The sequence below is a fragment of the Pleurotus ostreatus genome, assembly GCF_014466165.1.
Source record: "Pleurotus ostreatus strain PC9 chromosome Unknown scaffold_10, whole genome shotgun sequence".
NCBI classification, from domain to species: domain Eukaryota; kingdom Fungi; phylum Basidiomycota; class Agaricomycetes; order Agaricales; family Pleurotaceae; genus Pleurotus; species Pleurotus ostreatus.
The window spans coordinates 1,216,495-1,233,229 of NW_023503165.1; the positions used below are offsets into that span (position 1 = coordinate 1,216,495).

The 16,735-nt window shown below is 52.6% G+C and overlaps 5 protein-coding genes across 5 annotated transcripts; 1 reads left to right on the forward strand and 4 right to left on the reverse strand.

The window, feature by feature from the left end:
• Positions 1-71: 71 nt before the first annotated feature.
• On the reverse strand, positions 72-1,622 carry PC9H_002168 (uncharacterized protein; the record flags this gene model as incomplete). Its single annotated transcript, XM_036771810.1, has 1 exon — positions 72-1,622. The coding sequence occupies one exon, from the start codon at positions 1,620-1,622 to the stop codon at positions 72-74; it is 1,551 nt and encodes a 516-aa protein (XP_036626431.1).
• Positions 1,623-2,391: 769 nt separating this feature from the next.
• Positions 2,392-4,091, reverse strand: PC9H_002169 (uncharacterized protein; the record flags this gene model as incomplete). Its single annotated transcript, XM_036771811.1, has 6 exons — positions 2,392-2,431; positions 2,487-2,607; positions 3,012-3,474; positions 3,529-3,667; positions 3,719-3,861; positions 3,912-4,091. 6 exons carry the CDS (start codon positions 4,089-4,091, stop codon positions 2,392-2,394), a joined length of 1,086 nt encoding a protein of 361 aa, XP_036626432.1.
• A 1,202-nt stretch (positions 4,092-5,293) lies between these two features.
• PC9H_002170 (uncharacterized protein) lies at positions 5,294-7,425 on the reverse strand (the record flags this gene model as incomplete). Its single annotated transcript, XM_036771812.1, has 10 exons — positions 5,294-5,983; positions 6,029-6,055; positions 6,112-6,146; positions 6,200-6,255; positions 6,309-6,482; positions 6,545-6,582; positions 6,640-6,960; positions 7,015-7,142; positions 7,249-7,354; positions 7,405-7,425. The coding sequence occupies 10 exons, from the start codon at positions 7,423-7,425 to the stop codon at positions 5,294-5,296; spliced, it is 1,596 nt and encodes a 531-aa protein (XP_036626433.1).
• A 1,010-nt stretch (positions 7,426-8,435) lies between these two features.
• On the forward strand, positions 8,436-9,235 carry PC9H_002171 (uncharacterized protein; the record flags this gene model as incomplete). The annotated part of the gene is made up of 2 exons (XM_036771813.1): positions 8,436-8,516; positions 8,564-9,235. 2 exons carry the CDS (start codon positions 8,436-8,438, stop codon positions 9,233-9,235), a joined length of 753 nt encoding a protein of 250 aa, XP_036626434.1.
• Positions 9,236-9,309: 74 nt separating this feature from the next.
• Positions 9,310-10,616, reverse strand: PC9H_002172 (uncharacterized protein; the record flags this gene model as incomplete). The annotated part of the gene is made up of 10 exons (XM_036771814.1): positions 9,310-9,323; positions 9,373-9,471; positions 9,523-9,598; positions 9,645-9,658; positions 9,713-9,736; positions 9,785-10,062; positions 10,112-10,229; positions 10,282-10,395; positions 10,455-10,513; positions 10,567-10,616. The coding sequence occupies 10 exons, from the start codon at positions 10,614-10,616 to the stop codon at positions 9,310-9,312; spliced, it is 846 nt and encodes a 281-aa protein (XP_036626435.1).
• Positions 10,617-16,735: the final 6,119 nt, after the last annotated feature.

Sequence of the window (16,735 nt, forward strand, 5' to 3'; positions counted from 1 at the left end):
AAAACGTAATAGACATGAAGCAGAACGGCGACTTTTGTGTTCAGAGGGGTGAGTACGACGACCTCGAGCCGTCAGACAGTAACTCCTACGGAATCAACGAGACGCCTAAACGAGTCTATCTCATCAAATGAAAATACATCAGCAGGAAAACGGAAAGTCTCAATAGGGGCACTTATCGCCCTCCTCGCTTCCAACTCCTTCTTCAACCTATCTATCACGCTATGCCTATACTTTATCGGCGTCACAGCGGTAAGGACCATCTTCTTTAAGGACGGCAGACATATCAAACCGGCGTGATTGTCGCATAAAATGATGACCAGGTCCATAAGACGGTCGGCGTGAAGCTCGGTTACATCTGCGAGACTGCAGAGGAGACTTTGACGGTAAACGGCAAGGCGGTCGTTGCTGAGTACCTTGACTTCGGAGGCATATGAAAGGATGGGGGGCAAGGTAGTCGGCGGAACAATTGTCAGAATTTCCATACCAGGAGCGCTCAGCTCGAAAAATGGTTCCACTTGATCGAGCTCTTCGCCAGGGCAATCCCTCCAAAGCTGTACCTTCGACTTCGCCGTTTTACGGTCGGTAATTAGGTGGAACTTAGAGTGGGAGTCGGCGAGAATGGGAAGCTTCGCGTAGATCGTACTAAGCAGCGAGGTATCAAACCCGTATGTGGCGCTCTCGATAGTGAGCTTGATGGTTTTGATGCGGGGCATCGTGATACATGGCACCACAGCAACTACGCGCCTGTCTTTGTGCGTGATGCACAGACACTCTAAGCTGGGGAGGGTTATGGATAGTACCGGATGCGTCGACCTGGGAGGTAAAAAGGTGTGAAATAGGACGAGAGATGATAGGAAGGGTAGGTTATCTAATGCGGCGAAAAATTCAGCGATATCAGGTCGTAGGGCACGCGCTGAAGATATGAGCCGGTTGATGGAGCCTATGTTGATGGAGCGGAGGGATGCGAGAGACGCCATGTTGAGCTTGGGGATGCATTGGGGCAATTCCAGGTGCTTCAACGCCGGAAATGGGTTCGCGGCGAACTGAAATGTGGTTTCACGAAAGTGTGAGACATCTCTCAAAGAAAGCACTTCGAGGTTGGGAGCGCCTGTGGAGGCAATCTGCTTCAGCCACTCGGGCGTGCAACGAAATATATAGATCTCCTTCAGACGGTCGGAATACTTGAGCGTGGAAAATACACGATCTCCCCCTAGGCGGTCGATATACAGGTAGAGTGGGCAGGACCCAGCACGTCGCAAACACATCTTGACGAGGTGCCGTGGTGCTGAGGGGTATATACAGCTCCATAATCGAGGGGAATTGAGCGCAACCTGGCGCCATAGAAGACAAACATGCGTAATGGAGAGAAGATTGGCGTAGGGTTTCGTGTAGATTTCTGAAGGGGGAGGAGGTTCCGGCATCGCGAGGAGTCCGAATATGATAGACAAGACCTCGATGGGAAGTTTAGAGATAGCGGATAGCTGCGCGTTTTTGTATCGCTGCAGAGAGCGAACATCGTCGTGTAAGCGGGCTATTTGATCCAGTACGGATTGTATCTTCACGTCCACCTCTTCCGTGGATGGGGCGCTGTCGAGGAAGGACGGTAAATTGATCCTGCTCATAATTTTTTCTCTTCTATGTTTTGCAGGATACAAGAGAAGTTGTGTAAACCGCAACGCCCGCCTGTTTCCGAGGCGCCAAGGCTCCCATCTGTTTTAGGCAGATCACCCTCCCTATTTCCCCTTACTGCCTCCTTTCGTTGTTTGTTTTTGTACAGATACGCTACGCTGCCACGAAAATTTCCGCTACTAGGAGCGTTACAGATACTCCCCTTTTCATGCAATCACCCACAGTGAGAAATGGGGGTAAGTGATACAAGCAAAATGCATTTTGCTCTTGGGTTTATGAAGCATAGGTCACACGACAGCGCCTTCACTTATATCTCGACCCATGGCGAGATATCGATTGCCTGGGGACGGCGAATAAGTCAGTTGACCCGGAAGAGGTATAGTCGATATACTATGGATCACGCATTGGCATTTGTCGGCCATGAGGAGATAGCGCGGGGGACCTAACAGTGATACCCACTGAGCAGAGCCGGAGCACTGCCAATCCAGGCGCCGCGGTCTCTTGATGAAATACAGCCGGGGGGTCAGATGCTCACTAAACTGCCAACACTCCACTCCACGCACCCCAAGGCAGACATGCCAATTTCCCTCGTTGATAGAACTCGGAGCATTGCGATAACGAGATAATGATAATGCGTTCGAGGGCCTCCTTTAAGGCTGCCAAACGAATCGTGATGCCTTATTGATCGACATGAGAGCTCATGCGGTGATTACTGTGGAGGCGAGCATATGGGTGAATCGATGGTATATCTAATTATGCCCACTAAGAGAGGTCGAACGGCCATTCCTTAACCCGCCTGAAGCTAATAGTCTGCATGAGATCCAGGAAAGGGAACAGCACGGCGACGACCTCGCCACCCTTGCTTCACTACAACAAAGGTAAAGTTAGTTTTCGGCGAATCAGTGAGGCCACTGCCTGATATCTCTAGCCGAGCAAACGCAGGCGTCTTTGTTCTCCCCAACTGCCAAACCACCCAGCCTTGATAAATTGAGAAAACTTACTCGGATACCCAACAAACTTAGAGAAACCCCCGTGACGTTGCTGCCGAGGAGAAGCGACCTCAGATGTACCGAGAAAGCTATTCGCATCGCTGTTGCTGTAAACCGGAGGACCAGGAGACTGTTCCATTAAGCTTTTCGACCATTATCGCCGTCGGATCCTGCGTCTAACCGACAACAAGAGTAGAAAGTGACTATTGGAAGTGAACTCGGGCACCAAGGAACCATTACTAATCCAAAACAAGGACCACGTAACTGCAAATGGCACTACCCAAGCACCGCCTTTCTAGGAGATATTGTAACGAGAGAAGGTCTCTGTCGCCGGCCTCTTTGGCCTACAGGAGGTATTGAATAATGAGCTGACGACTGATGCGGAACGCATACCTTTGGTATTCGACGAAGCCATCGGCCCTATGTACGCATTGTGCGAGTTGACTGTATTGATGGTTGTTACTTGATGAGACTGTCTGTTGGAGGTCACCATATTGATGTTGTTTATGACATGATCCCCAGCAATGGTGGTGATATTGGCGTGCGCGGGTAGGAGATGAGCGAAATTACTGTTAGAAGGGATCGCATAACGGGAGGGCGATTCCGGGAAGAATGGGGGTAGCAGCATGGTGTTCCCGGGGGTAGCGGGACTAGTCGAATATGACGAGGGTGCCGACGAGTTCGTCTTCAGGGCGTTGATAGATGTATCAATCTTTTGTAGGTATTCATTTGTCATTCTTTGCGTTGACAATACTTCGTCTTGCTTCGCGTCAAGGCTCCGTTGCCCAGTGAGTAACGTATCTTGCGATGTCGTTATTTTCCGCACATTTTCTGCATTGGTTATTGCCGCACGAACCTATAGGCAGGGTCAACATCGCAACACGAAACCTGCTGCGTGGAAAAAGCCCACCATGAAAACATCTATTGCGACCTTCAAATCTGCACGATGCTGCTGCAGCTTAGTTGCGTCATCTCTGAATCCTATAATACGTTTGAAGAGATTTCGAGACTTCATCGTTTCCACTATTTCGCGGACTTTCAACAACATGCTGGGAGGGATCAATGACTATTAAGCCTTCGTATAAGTGATCTGAACGCACTTATTGAGCTCCCAGACTTGATCCATAGTATCGCCGTCGAGAGTAGGTGAACCAGTGGAATGAACCTTCGTCGCCACTGCTAATACAAGCCGAGCTACGCTTTCAGCTAAGCGTTGCCATTCCTCTTTGCTCTCCCTGATGGTCTAACATCACTGAGGCCTGGCGCTTTGTGGGTGGACTACGGATAACTTACTTGGACAATGTTCAGGAAGCCAAGGGATACCTCCGCGGCGTCCCGCATGTACGGCACTGCTACAACATTGCTCACATCTTTGACTAAGGTCAGGAGGGCCTCCGATGCGTCTAGGACACTACCCAGAGTACTTCTGCGTCCCAGAGAGTTGGGGTTGTTGTTGGTGGTGGGGCTCGACATGAAGTTGTAAATTTTGACAAGTGCTTATCAAATGTACAAACGCAGGATCAAATTCCGGTATCCGTGAGAGTGGGTCTAAGATGGGTTAGCCATATATTTAGTGAATGTAGAGCGGGCTGGGTGGCAGGCGAGGCTAAGAAGATGGTACGGTCAATACGGTCAGAAGGCTGGAGACGATTTTTCGGCGCTTATATATGACAAAAATAAATGTCGGCGAAGCCAGGCGCTTTGGTTCAGACGCTCCTATGTCAACAGGGGCAAGCATTTGCAAAATTTCGGACAATTCAACATGGTGCTCCAGTTTGGATACCCCTACCATTCCCAGCACGCAACAAGGGTTTTTTTGAATTATTGCTTAACCTCCAGAGTGGCATTGTCATATGTGGGAGGGTCAGAGGCTGTGCTACACAATTGCTCGGTTTCCCTTTTCGGCAATAAAGGTCATCAGTTCGAAAGCAACATTAGTTGTGGGGAAGGGACACACGATGTTCCATTCGGGATCCGAGCCGCTGGGGTTTGACAGGTATAGTGTTGGAAGGATGAGAGCGCGTAGGAGCAGGAAGGCCTCCGATAGGCTATTGAAGGTGTTAGCGTCGGTCGTTCGGCAGGGGAGTTATCGCAAGTGACTTCCGCCCAAGTGTTAACATGATATTGCAAAATAATGTTTAGGCCGTGAACACGCCCCGCGATAGAAACTGTGTCTCTGTGATGCAATCAGCTTCACCGTGAATTAAGGTGGGAAGGCTGAGACTACATACCGCACCGTTCGAAGCCTCGAAATTGTGCGTTTGTCAGGGTACTTTACCCACAGGGTCTTGTAGTGGGCATCCAAAGAAATCGCATACAATGACATGTTAACGGTGTATAGCGTCTCCCGGTCCTTTGATAAATAGGACACAACTTGAATCCAAATCTCCCAGGGAAGTGTTTGGGGCATGTTGAGAGGGCAGGCTACGGTGAATGGCTTCGACTTCGAGCCGGCCGTGACTGACGATGAGAAAGTAGTGACAGGAAGTGCGCACCGCTGCTACGACTGTTGCCGGGGATCTAGGATTGATTTGGCCATGTGCTCAATCACAAAAACTTGGCCTTCCAGTGAGCATTCGTCTTGAAATAGGGCCATTGATATCGTTGCTTTGCCATACATGGAGAGCTGTCGGATGCTATGGAATTGAGTGAAAGCTATAACACTAAAGCAGCCGTCAGAAGGATATGATGTCTAAGTATCGATGCAGCCCATCGCAGTTGGTCAGCATCGCCCCGATGACGCCGTCCGGGCGCACGACTACAATAACTGTACTGTCGCTGGGAATTTTATATGCTGCATACCCATTCCCCTGTCCATCCTTGACGACGAGATCAAACCCGACATCTAAGCTAGTTGTCGAATCTGATGGTAAGACTGCGACCGACTTAAAGAGGCCCGGCGGGTAAGCCTTGAGCAATTGTACAACTAGCGATGCTTGAGGGTCGCTCTCTTGTCCGGTAAAGACGAGGATAGTATGGCGAGTTGCATTGAATATGTCGAATAGCCGATCGCCGGTGAGTACGCCTCGACTGGGGATGAGCGACGAAGCATCGGGAGCACGATCGCCCGCCATCAATACACCACTTGGTCTTGAATCGTAGCAGTTGCTGGTGCTCGGTGGCCTGCCCTCAATCTCGTCCAGGACGAACGGAGTACCACGATAATTGACGCCAAGTTGGTCCAAGTGGCTGCCTCTCTTCCACGCTTGGTCGTCCAACCCGGCCTTGAACGTCTTGTCGTGGAGTGCTGAAGTGAGCTGAAGCATTTCAGCGATGACAGGAAGCCGCTCGGCGTTATAAGAGTCGAGCAAAGGGGGTCTTGCGAGGCCTTTAACGACGAGAGCAAGTTTCCAACCCAGATTGAACTACGGAAGATGAGCAAATGTCTACGTTCTCAGATTAACACTCACGGCGTCTTGGGCCCCCGAGTTTGATCCCTTCACGCTTGTCAGTACATGAAACTTACTTTATCCGGTTCAATACAACTGCGTACCTGACCACCGGCAGGGCTGTGAACGTGGGCCGCATCTGTGTGTACAATTAATTCGAAGGCTCAATACGCAGTGCTGCAGCGTACACACCTCCTGCTACAAACACTCTGTCTTTGCGGAACGAATCAACCATGCGTACGTTAGGACTAAATTTCGTATCTTAGTGGGCTCCGCTTCCCCATTGATGAAACCGGCTCACGTATACGGAGACAGCCATGTGGGCTTGTCGCAATCCAAGTTAGGCCGGCCGGACGTCCTCCTCAAATAACAAACAAGTTCTTCGTGGTCAGATAAGATGCTTTGACTCGCTTCGGGGCCGCCAATGAAAAGAAAGAAAAGACCCGGGGTCTCGACAACAGGGCGGAGAGCAAGGCTGTAGATTGATAAGCAACATTTGAGCTTTCTCTAAGGGAGTAAACCAAGGGATTGACGAACAATGACGAAGACATATCGCCCCAGATGCGCCAAAGGGGCTAATACGAGTAACAAATTAGCCAGGGTCGCAAAAGTACAGGTTGAAAGAGACGAACTTGGTCGTGAGTTAGAGAGCCGCGTAAATATACGTCACCAATGATCATTTGTTGAGCCTTTCGTGTCTCCCCCAGAAAGCTGAGCCCTAGTTGCTTGCGAGTCTGACTATGAGCACCATCAGTGCCGACTAGGTAGTCAAAGGTCGCCCGTTCTTCGGTCACTTCTTCGTCCCCACATCGCTTCAACACAGCAGAAACGTGTTCGGAGGACTGCTCGAAGGAAACCAGCTCAATGCCGCGTTCTACAACGCCCCCTAGTTTCAAAAGGTGGGCTGTAAGGATCTCAACTTGCTTCTCCTGGCCAAGCATCACTGCCCGGGTCTGAAAGGGCACAATTAGCATGGAACGTAGTCAGTAAACGGGATTTGTGTTCACCGTAGGGAAAGCGTCCGATGGTTCTGCCGCGTCGCTGAGCATGTCCATGGTCTTGATAGGAACATTGCCGCCTATCGGGTAGGCCGCCATCTGGGGAATCTGCGAGGAGGAGGACAGGATGTCCGACGCTGTGCCGAGGAAGTGATGCATTTCCAGGCTCCGAGGCTTTATAAGGTATGCCATCAGTAAGTTACACGTCCCTCAAGGTACAAGCACTTGCATGGATTCCCGCACCTCGCTGGCCAATCTTGCGAGCTGTATCCCTCTCGATGACTCGGGCGTGGACGCCATTCAAGGCTAAGGTGATAGCTAAAATTAGTCCTGTTGGGCCTGCACCGACCTAGATTCGACATGAGCCCGCATTACCACCACAACTGTTACGTCGCTTACAATGAGGACTGAGTGGTTCATCTGGAAGAAGCTGTAGTAGTTGAAGGAGGATGGTCATTTCATGAGCCCTATGTACTCTATATATACGAGATCGGAGGTGAAACAAGGGAGGAGTAGGAACTCAATCATGCATACCGAGTCGTTCAGAAGAATGAACCAGACTTGTGAGACAGTGGGCATGCCCGTATCCGAGATCGGTCGCGATCGTAATTTCAGTTGGTAAGGGCGCACTTCGACGTACGTTAGAGTGCCGGCGTATTGTCATCCGATTGAGTCAGATGCTCAGTGAGCTGAGGCAAGAACACACGATCCAGTATTGATGCGGTAGTATCGGATGCTAGATCGCGGGAAGCCCCACCGAGGGCGAGAGAGATATCTGCTCGATGCCAGATTTCCTCATCGCCCACTCGGTTGAGCGGCTGAGAGCCTATTTTAAGGTGCATCCGGACTTGAAACGGGTGTAGTGTGACTTTTTATAAGCCACTAAGTATGGAACTCGCAGAGAAGCCAGAAGGTTGCAGTGTTTGCGGGGTTGTCGGGCACTGGCGGGACGTAAGAAGCATCTGAGCGTGAGAAAAGGAATTGCTCTGGTGTAAGTGCTCATCGACTCGGGCGGTTACATACTACTAATGCGAGAGGAACCAGTATGCGTATGGCTTCGGCCGGCAGACTCTCGGCCGCCTATCTTTACGCGGTGCGAGCACGTTTGGCGGTGAGCAGAAGTCTGTATAGAATACTTCGACGCACTAGTAGAACACGACATGTGACACAGTGAGTTCAGAGTTCATTTATAGCCAGCACTTTAGCGTTTGAATCCGAGCGCAACAGTCAAGGCTTAATCAATCAGATCTAGCCAATCGAGCTCTCTGGAGGTTGGCCAAGAAGGCTGTCAATCTCCTGGGAATGGAGGCAAAGAGAAATTTGGGACTCACTCGGAGAGCCAAGTCACGGCCACGTGACAAATACAGAACGGGGTCAGCCAAACTTTGATTAAACGTCGAGAAGTTGCAACGTCCCTACACCTAACGACCATGACCAGGATCTTTGAAACACTCCTCAACAACGCACCTCGCCACAAAGTGGCCGCAACGACCAGTAGCGCCCGATCGGACGTAAGTATGGCCCATTCTCATCCCTTTCCCCCCTAAGATGAATGCAGTTCCCCTGGAAAGACGTGCAGCAGCGGCTGGCCACCCATTGCGCTGAAAGCACGAAGAAGTTTATGCGAAACAACCCACCACGCCACCGCCCTGTCTTCACTCCCCCGAATATCGCCTTAGACACGTTCATTGAACACCTCATCAGAGACTCGGGAGCGCCCCTATCTGCAGCGCTTGCAGCGCTCGCGACCCTCGGATGGATGCTCGAAGCCCACTCCTGTCCGGTGTCTTCGTCGTCACCACATCACCTCTTCCTCGCCGCGTACTACACTGTCGCTCAATCGCTCTACGACTGCCCCCACTCGGACAAAGAATGGGCGGCCCTCACAGGTAAGGCGATCTCGCATAAGCAAGTCGCCTTGATGCGATCCGAGATGGCGTGCGGGATGTCGAGGAGTGCGCTGGGGCGGTCCCATGCAGGGAGAAAGATCGGTTCCCCGGAGTGGGACCTTCTGAGGTGGTTCGTGCGGGAGGATATGTCGCGGTCGATAAAGCAGCTTTTCGAGGAAGAGCGAGTGCAAGTGCGAGATGACGTGTTTGAGGCGGCAAGAATGAAGGCCGTTGAACGTGAGATGGTGAAGAACGGACGCCTCGTGGCGTATGCATATGGTCCGGAGGACGAACGTGAGAGCGAGCTGGAACCAGCGGACGGGTTCATTGTGTACCGATGAGATCCACTAAGTATGCTGTATCAGCAGACAAATGACCGTCGGTATCGCGAACTACATAGCATAAAGAAACAAGACTAGAGATACAACCCTGCCTACTAAAACGTCAGAAAGTAAAAAATAAGTACAGACCTACTAACGTTGCTTATCCCTGATCTGTTTGACCAAAGAATCTAGCAACTCGATCACAAATGGCGTGTGCAAATGCACGTTGTTGAAGTTCTTCGTCATCAATGTTTCTGTCGAACAATCCAGTCAGTGAAACCCCCGGGTCGCACAGGAGCGCGCACTCTTGTTCTCCCGCCATTTATCGTGGATGGTGTCGTTCCAGATAACGTAGTGGGTGTGGTGCATCGCTTCCGCCAGCTGTATAGACGTCAAACGAGGCCATCAGAACCGCCAGCCAACGCACCAGTTGATAATCCCCTGTGGTCACAAAATATCAACGAGACGACGAGACGACAAAAGCCGACAACTCACGCATAAAACCGCCTGTATCATAGACTATCTGACGGTCAGTATCCGATCCTCGCATGAATCGTCCATACACACATTCCAGCACCGTCCCACCCGCTTTCATCCACATCTGGTGCGACAGCCCGTTCCCATGCACGCCCACCATAATCTGCCCGGTAGTCGTGTCAAGCACAGCGCAGCGGAGGAGAGCGGCGCTTACATCCGTCCGTGTGCCGATGTCGAATTGCTCTGCCTTGGAGAGGTGCTCCATCTGCACGGAGTTGATCTCGACGTCGTGGTCCTCGCCGAACTTGGCGAGCGCCGTGACAAAGGCGTCGTGGTCTTCTTGGACGAGTTTCCGCCCTGTGGCCTGCCTGCGAGGGGGTGAGGGCCGTCGATCCCCGCGAGGGGAGAGCAACCCACCGATCGATGTAGGTGATGACGGGTCTGCTCCGCGCATTTCCTTCGATGCCGATCCTTTGCATCAGCGAGTGTCGGAGAGGCGACCACCAGTCGAAAGGCGCTGGGGAGGCCATGATATCTACAAACGACCTTGATTCACGGCGCGAGCATAGAGGAACGGGCAAGCGCACCGGCGGTCATCTTGTTCCACACCTGTGCTTCACTCCCTGGGACTTGGTGTGCAGTCCATCGGTCGACAATGATGATCTCGGAAAATACATGCACCGAATTTGACTTGGCGCGGTCTAATCATCGTCTAGTTATTAGTGTGCGAGATAAGCGTCAACGCGGAGGTGAAATTCACCTTGCCATTGATAGATATCCTCCATGGCCGTGTTGGGGAGGACCGTGTTCAGGAACCATCTATGTATTTGAATCCCTGTATGTACGGCCGGCACGGTGAGACAGATACATACGTGTTAAGGTTGGCCCGGATGTCTCTCCAGTCGTCCCCTCGAGGCAGCATGAAGCGTGAGGGAGATACGGTGTCAGCAGTGGTATTCCCAGGATGTATATACCCGCCACGCACCAGCGAACGGGTTGGCTGCAAAGTGACTAGAAAATGTAAACAAGTTGTCAGTAAACTCGACACACTTGCAGGTACTATCGTAGCTAGATCATTGCAAGTGAATGGAATTGGGGGAATATGTGAAATACCTCGCTTTCCAAGTAGCGAAACTAGTGGCAAGAACTCGAGATACATGTGGAAAAGGACATGATTTAACCACATTGAATGGCGGTGCCGTTGCCGGTGGATGGCCGACAAATGTGCCTGTTATTTTTCGGTTGAAACAGGCAGGTGGCAGAGAATCCTTGAACTAACTTGTCTAACAGTGGGAAGAGACGTGAAGGGATACGGATGTTTGAGTTGACGACTTGCTAGCAACAGATTGTCGCGCAACGTACGTACAGAACATCCCATTGCACGATACAGGCTCTGGAACATATCATACAGTGTGAGCACCATGAGGTACTCACTGAAACCAGGTCGCTTCTTGATGATTTTAGTCTCATGCTAATTCCACGTTCTGGCGAGTTCCTGAACATGCAAACCAAATGCAAGTTCGCCTTCGGAGAGACTCGTCGTTGTTGTTTGCCGCCGGCTTCTTCTGATCAAGGTAGGCGCCTCCGCTAAAGCCAGCGGTCCCACACAGGCGTTCGAGGCTCGCATTTGCTATACGCACGGACGTCCCTCCACTGCGTAGAAGTGCCACGGCGGCCAGTATGAACACAGTCGCGAACGAGCAAATAATATCGAGTTGACTGGCGCAATTGAGGGCGGTGAGAAAAGGCGGACTTGTCCAAATAGGGAAAGCAGTAAACGAGCAGCACGTGATGCCGAGCAAGGTGGGCGGCGTTGTTCATGATTAAAACCGTGAATTCAGGCCAAAGTGGCATCTAAGCCACATAGCACGTCATTCACGGCCGACTCCCAACGTCATCGACTCAAACACTCGAAGCATCGATGCCATACACGACTACGTCAAACACTCTTAAGACTAGCTACGCACCGCCAACGCCACCTAGCTACCAACCCTTCATGCTCCCAAACCTCACACACAGATGGCCACGACTGTCCCACCAACACAACAACCCACGCGAAGCCATACCTCATGCAGGGCACTCACAGGGACAGATGGGAAAGACAATTCTGGCTAACCTCAACGCTCAACGTTCAGCTCCCCCTCCCGCGCATACAAACGACAGACGAGACTCACCAAAGCGCACCTGCAGCGGCACACAGAACGCCAGCGACCAACCACTGCACCAGGAACCATCCACTCACCTGCACCGCTACCAGCTCCCTCCTCCCTCCACACTGATACCTCCCCAACGCGCCCTTTGGTGCACTTCGCGGTCACAACCACCGATCACTCCTACCCATGCCTACACACCAAGACCCTGGCCACGCACGGCCTATTGTCTCCGCAGAGGTCAGCAGACGCCGAACGACCACCACAAACACCACAGTGAGACTCACCAACACGATGGACGTCGACGCATCTCCCATCCGGCCGCCCAAGGGTCCAGGCGCTACTCACCATGGGGAACGACGAGGGCGAGTCCCCGGAAACGTCAAGGCTAGGGAACCAAAGCGGATATAAGTTGGCGATCTATCTCGCGCTGCCAGGTTGACATCGGCACTCACCAAGCGAAACTGTGAGGAGACTGAAAGTTGAGTGTGGTCGTCGGCATCAACATCGGGCTCTTCAAGCTCGAACACTGCGACGATGGGAGCGGCGAACGGCGGAGCGTCGACAGCTGAAAAGGGGGAACGGTTGAGGGGGCGATGACGACGAGAGGACGACGAAGCCGCGAGGACGACAAAGGGGAGAAGGGAGGCAACAGCGGAGAAGGGAGGGAAAGCGAGAAAGGGAGGATCAGAGGTATGTGAACGTTCAACACCGAACTGCTGTTGCCATTTCGCAGTGCTGATGTCTGTTTTTATAGCTTTTGAGCCCTCAATACCGAATGGGGTTGGGCGCTCGCGAACGCACCTGGACTCTCCCAACTCCCGCCCAAACTCTCCCAAACTCCCAACTCACGCCAACCCTCGCAAACTCCCGAACCCGCGCACACGCACGCGAACTCCATCCTATCCCCATCGAAACGCCCGACTTTCCCAAACGCGCAAACCTCCAAATGCGCGAGGTCCTTCGAAATCGAAATCGAGATGGCAATCCCACGGCAATACTCCCGATACGCGTCGTGGTAACGCGTAACGGGGGAGCTCTGGTTGAACGTTGACGTTGACGCAAATGCGAATGCGAATGCGAATGCGGGCGTGGACGAGGACGAGGACGTGGAGAGACGAGTTGTTGGGAGGGTGGAGCGGCCACGGGATGCGATTGCGATTGCGATTTGCCATTAGGTGAAATTGGGGGCGGGAGGTGGGAGAGCGAAGAGCGAGGACGAAGAATGGGGAATGGGAATGGGAAGAGTGAGGGTGAAATGGGGTGGCTGTCACATCAGTCCAGATGCTGCGCTGGCGCGTACGGAAGAGATTCGGGGTCGCGACCGCGCAACCAGGACGGAAATGCGAAGGGCAAATGGCAAATGGGGATACGCCTACGCCTACGCCTACACGGGCGGCTTCGTTTACGGCGGTGCGAAGAAAGGAAGGGGGGGAGTGAAGGAGGAAGGGGATGTACGGAAGGGGTAAACGGTGAATCGTGAATCGTGAATGTTGAAAGTAGGCAGAAGATCGGGAGATGTGGCGATGCGGAGATCACGTATGTACGTGGGCATGTGGGTGTGTGGTAGGTCTACACGGTCATATGTATTATCGTTGATTAATTGATCTATTTCGGGGTTGTTTTTGGTTTACTTCCTGAATCCAGGCGCAGTCGTGAGTGATGCAAGCGCGGTTCCACGGCGGCGCGATTGTGTTTCGTTTGCAGAGTTCGCGCGTGGGAGGTGGTGGGTAACGTACTCGTGTGTGCGTGTTGGACGGGCAGACGAGACGAGACGAGGCGAGGCGAGGCGAAAGAGAACAAGGAGCGTCGCACCACGACCAGCGCAATTTGGGGGTGCTACCATCTACACAACAACTCGGTGTACGCATAATACGGCGCGACGGCAAGACTTTGCAATGCGAAGACGGCGAGGGAACCCATCATCAGGACACAAGTCCCTGATGGCAACGTTTCTGTCTCCGTTTGGGCGGCGAACTGCGGCTGGACGTTGAGCGGAGATGGCGTGCGTGCGTGAAAGGTTACGCCCTCGCCCTCGCCCTTTACCCTGCCCGAGTCGATTCTGGACGCACGCGAACGTTCGACGGACGGGTGGAGGAAATGGGTTACGCCGAAACGAAACGAAGCAAATTGGGATGCGGGTAACTTGTGAGTTTAGATATTCTGATATCCCGATCTTATCGTTCGCCGTTCTGTTCTTTGCATGCAAAGGCAGCGCGCCCGCAGCGAAGCGTTGATTGTGATGAGATCCTCGCGCTCATGTTCTAATTTGCAGGCTATGCGCAGCACTTCACACCAACATCTGGATCCCAGTCCTTCCACGTACGTTGAAACACATCGAACTCACCAAGCAAGAACTTGCGTAACGCCGCCCGAACGCGAATGTGGTTCCCCTCCCACATCAATTCCATGTATACGTACACGTACGCGCGACGGAGGCGGATGTTCCACGGGTGCCACACGCGATTGGGCGCAGTGGGTGCAGGGGACCGGGAGACGGGGTGGGTGTTACGGCAGGCGACGGACACGATTCGGGGAGTATGTACGTGTACGTTCTCCAGAGCGCGACCTCGCAACCGGGACGGAAACGCGAATGGGGATTCGGGTACGGCGTCGGCGGTAGCAATAGCTCAGCAAATGGGGATGGCGGAGGGAGGCGGTGGCGTGACCTTGGGGATGCACGTTGCACATGGAAGATCGTGTAGCGATTGTGTATGGATGTATGGATGTATGGAGGTAAATACGCTTTTGCAGTTATGTAGTGTTCTGATTGACGTTGATTTACTTCCTGGATCCAGAACGTCAGGGCGCGAAAGGTGGAGACGCTGTGAACGTACTTGCGCGTGCACGCATGCGTGTGCTTGACGGAGAGACGAGGCGAGACACGACGAGGCCCACGTCGAGAATACACGATACGATACGATACGATGCGGGACCAATCGACTGCGCTGCCGTATGGACAACAGATGCTGGTGCAATACGGCAACGATCTGCGTCGAAGCTTGCCCTGATTGTGCGCAGGTTCGGTTATCCATTCAGGAAGTTGCTCACGATTTGAGATGCAGGGACATTGTGTACATACGTGACGAACGAACGACGGAAACACCCCAGGGGAGTTCACGCGACAGATGGGCGATACGATAGCCAGGGGATGCGGCGGGCACATGTGCTACCCTCGGTGCTGATTAGAATCCCCGACGGGCAACTCAGAAGCACAAATTGGGCGGGATACAGGTATGCATCCACGTTGATTTCGCTGGGAAGAGCTCGTGTTCGAGAATTTCCAGCGCCCAGAATCTCTAACGAAACAGTCCGAATCGCGGGCAGGTACAAACAAGGATCTAGACATGTACGTTCACCTGGTTATTTCGCTGGGAACGCCCTGATGCTGACACCAGAACGATTAATTGATTTTCAGACATAGATCCATGGCAATGTAATGCCGAAGCCAGTGAATTACTGCGTGTCGACGCATCCGCTCGGCTATGTGGTTGTGCAGGGTCAGTGAACCATACACGATGGTAGGACTCGAGATTCGAACGGCAAGGGGCTTGCATATGGGCGGGAAGGAAACACTAAGAGAGCCTGTGGAGCAAATTGTCTGAGTCATGGCAAGAGAATGCGACCATGCCAGCCATCTCACGATACCACGATGGGAATGCAAACCAACTCCAAATACACTTGGAGGCTTCTGTGTGGCGATGGGATAATGCTGCTTATTTGTGCGTACTTGACGCCTCAGTATTGACCCGATGATGCACACCAACACACGTAAGTCCCGCCATTCTCGTGCTTCATACTGGGAATACGCCCGCAACGAAACACTTACGGTAGATCTTTTATCTACAGATACCGTAGTCCGTAATCTATTTATGCGCTTGCCCAGGGAGTTCTCGCCTGTCGCCCTCGACGCTGTTCCAGACGGAGACACCAAGAATAGCCGACGCATAGCCCAACCGCGTGGTACAGGTACGTTAACTTGTTTGGATTGCCGGGTATTCCAATCGATATTAATTATAGGACGATCACTAGGACGATGAGGCAAACGGGGATGAACACATGGACACCGACAATATTGAATGACGCCAGTGGGATGTTCCTACCTTCAGGGTCGGCTATTCGTCGTCCTTCTAACCTGAGGACGGAGAAGTTCAACAGAACGATCGTGGAGTGGGAGCCAGAAACAGGCAAAGACGCTCCAGAAGATTTGCGAAACAGAAGCTAGAACAAGAAGCTGACGCAGCACCAACTTTAGCGGATTGGGGGTACAGCGTCTAGATCGTCCATTCAAGTTACCAGCACAGTTCTCAGAGTCGCGCACATAGATATCGCCAATACAGCTGTAGAGACACTTTGGATCCCCTTTCCCTTCCCCCCCTTCGTCCTCGTGCCTCCTGTGCTTATTTTCGCCAGCATCCACCTCACCCAGCTCCCCCGCCAAGGCTATACGCTGACAACAAGTTCGCCAATACTGTTTATTCTGAAAGGTACAAAGTGCAGCACGGCAGCAGTGCCCAACAACCAACCCAACGCAAGAGCTGGCTTTCCAACACTTGGAGCGTGGTGGTGACGATCCCTGTGAGTACCTTCTCCTCTCGTGCGCTTCATGCTAATATCAGTCTCTGCATTCGACGACCCAAGCTGCGCGTTTTGGGATGATCGTTGTTGGTACTCTTGGGACGACTCACCCGACCTTGTGGCTGCTTCTGCAATGTACGAACTGCAACATCTCCGCCATCTGCCAACACTCCCAACGACCCACGCCATGCCACCCTTCCCTATCCCACACCTCCTTGAGGACGTTAGCAGAGGCCACAAGAGCCCAACACGGCAAATGGCATAAGGCGTGGCTGTGACCTCCGTCGAGCCTAGCACTTATGGCCTAGATTCG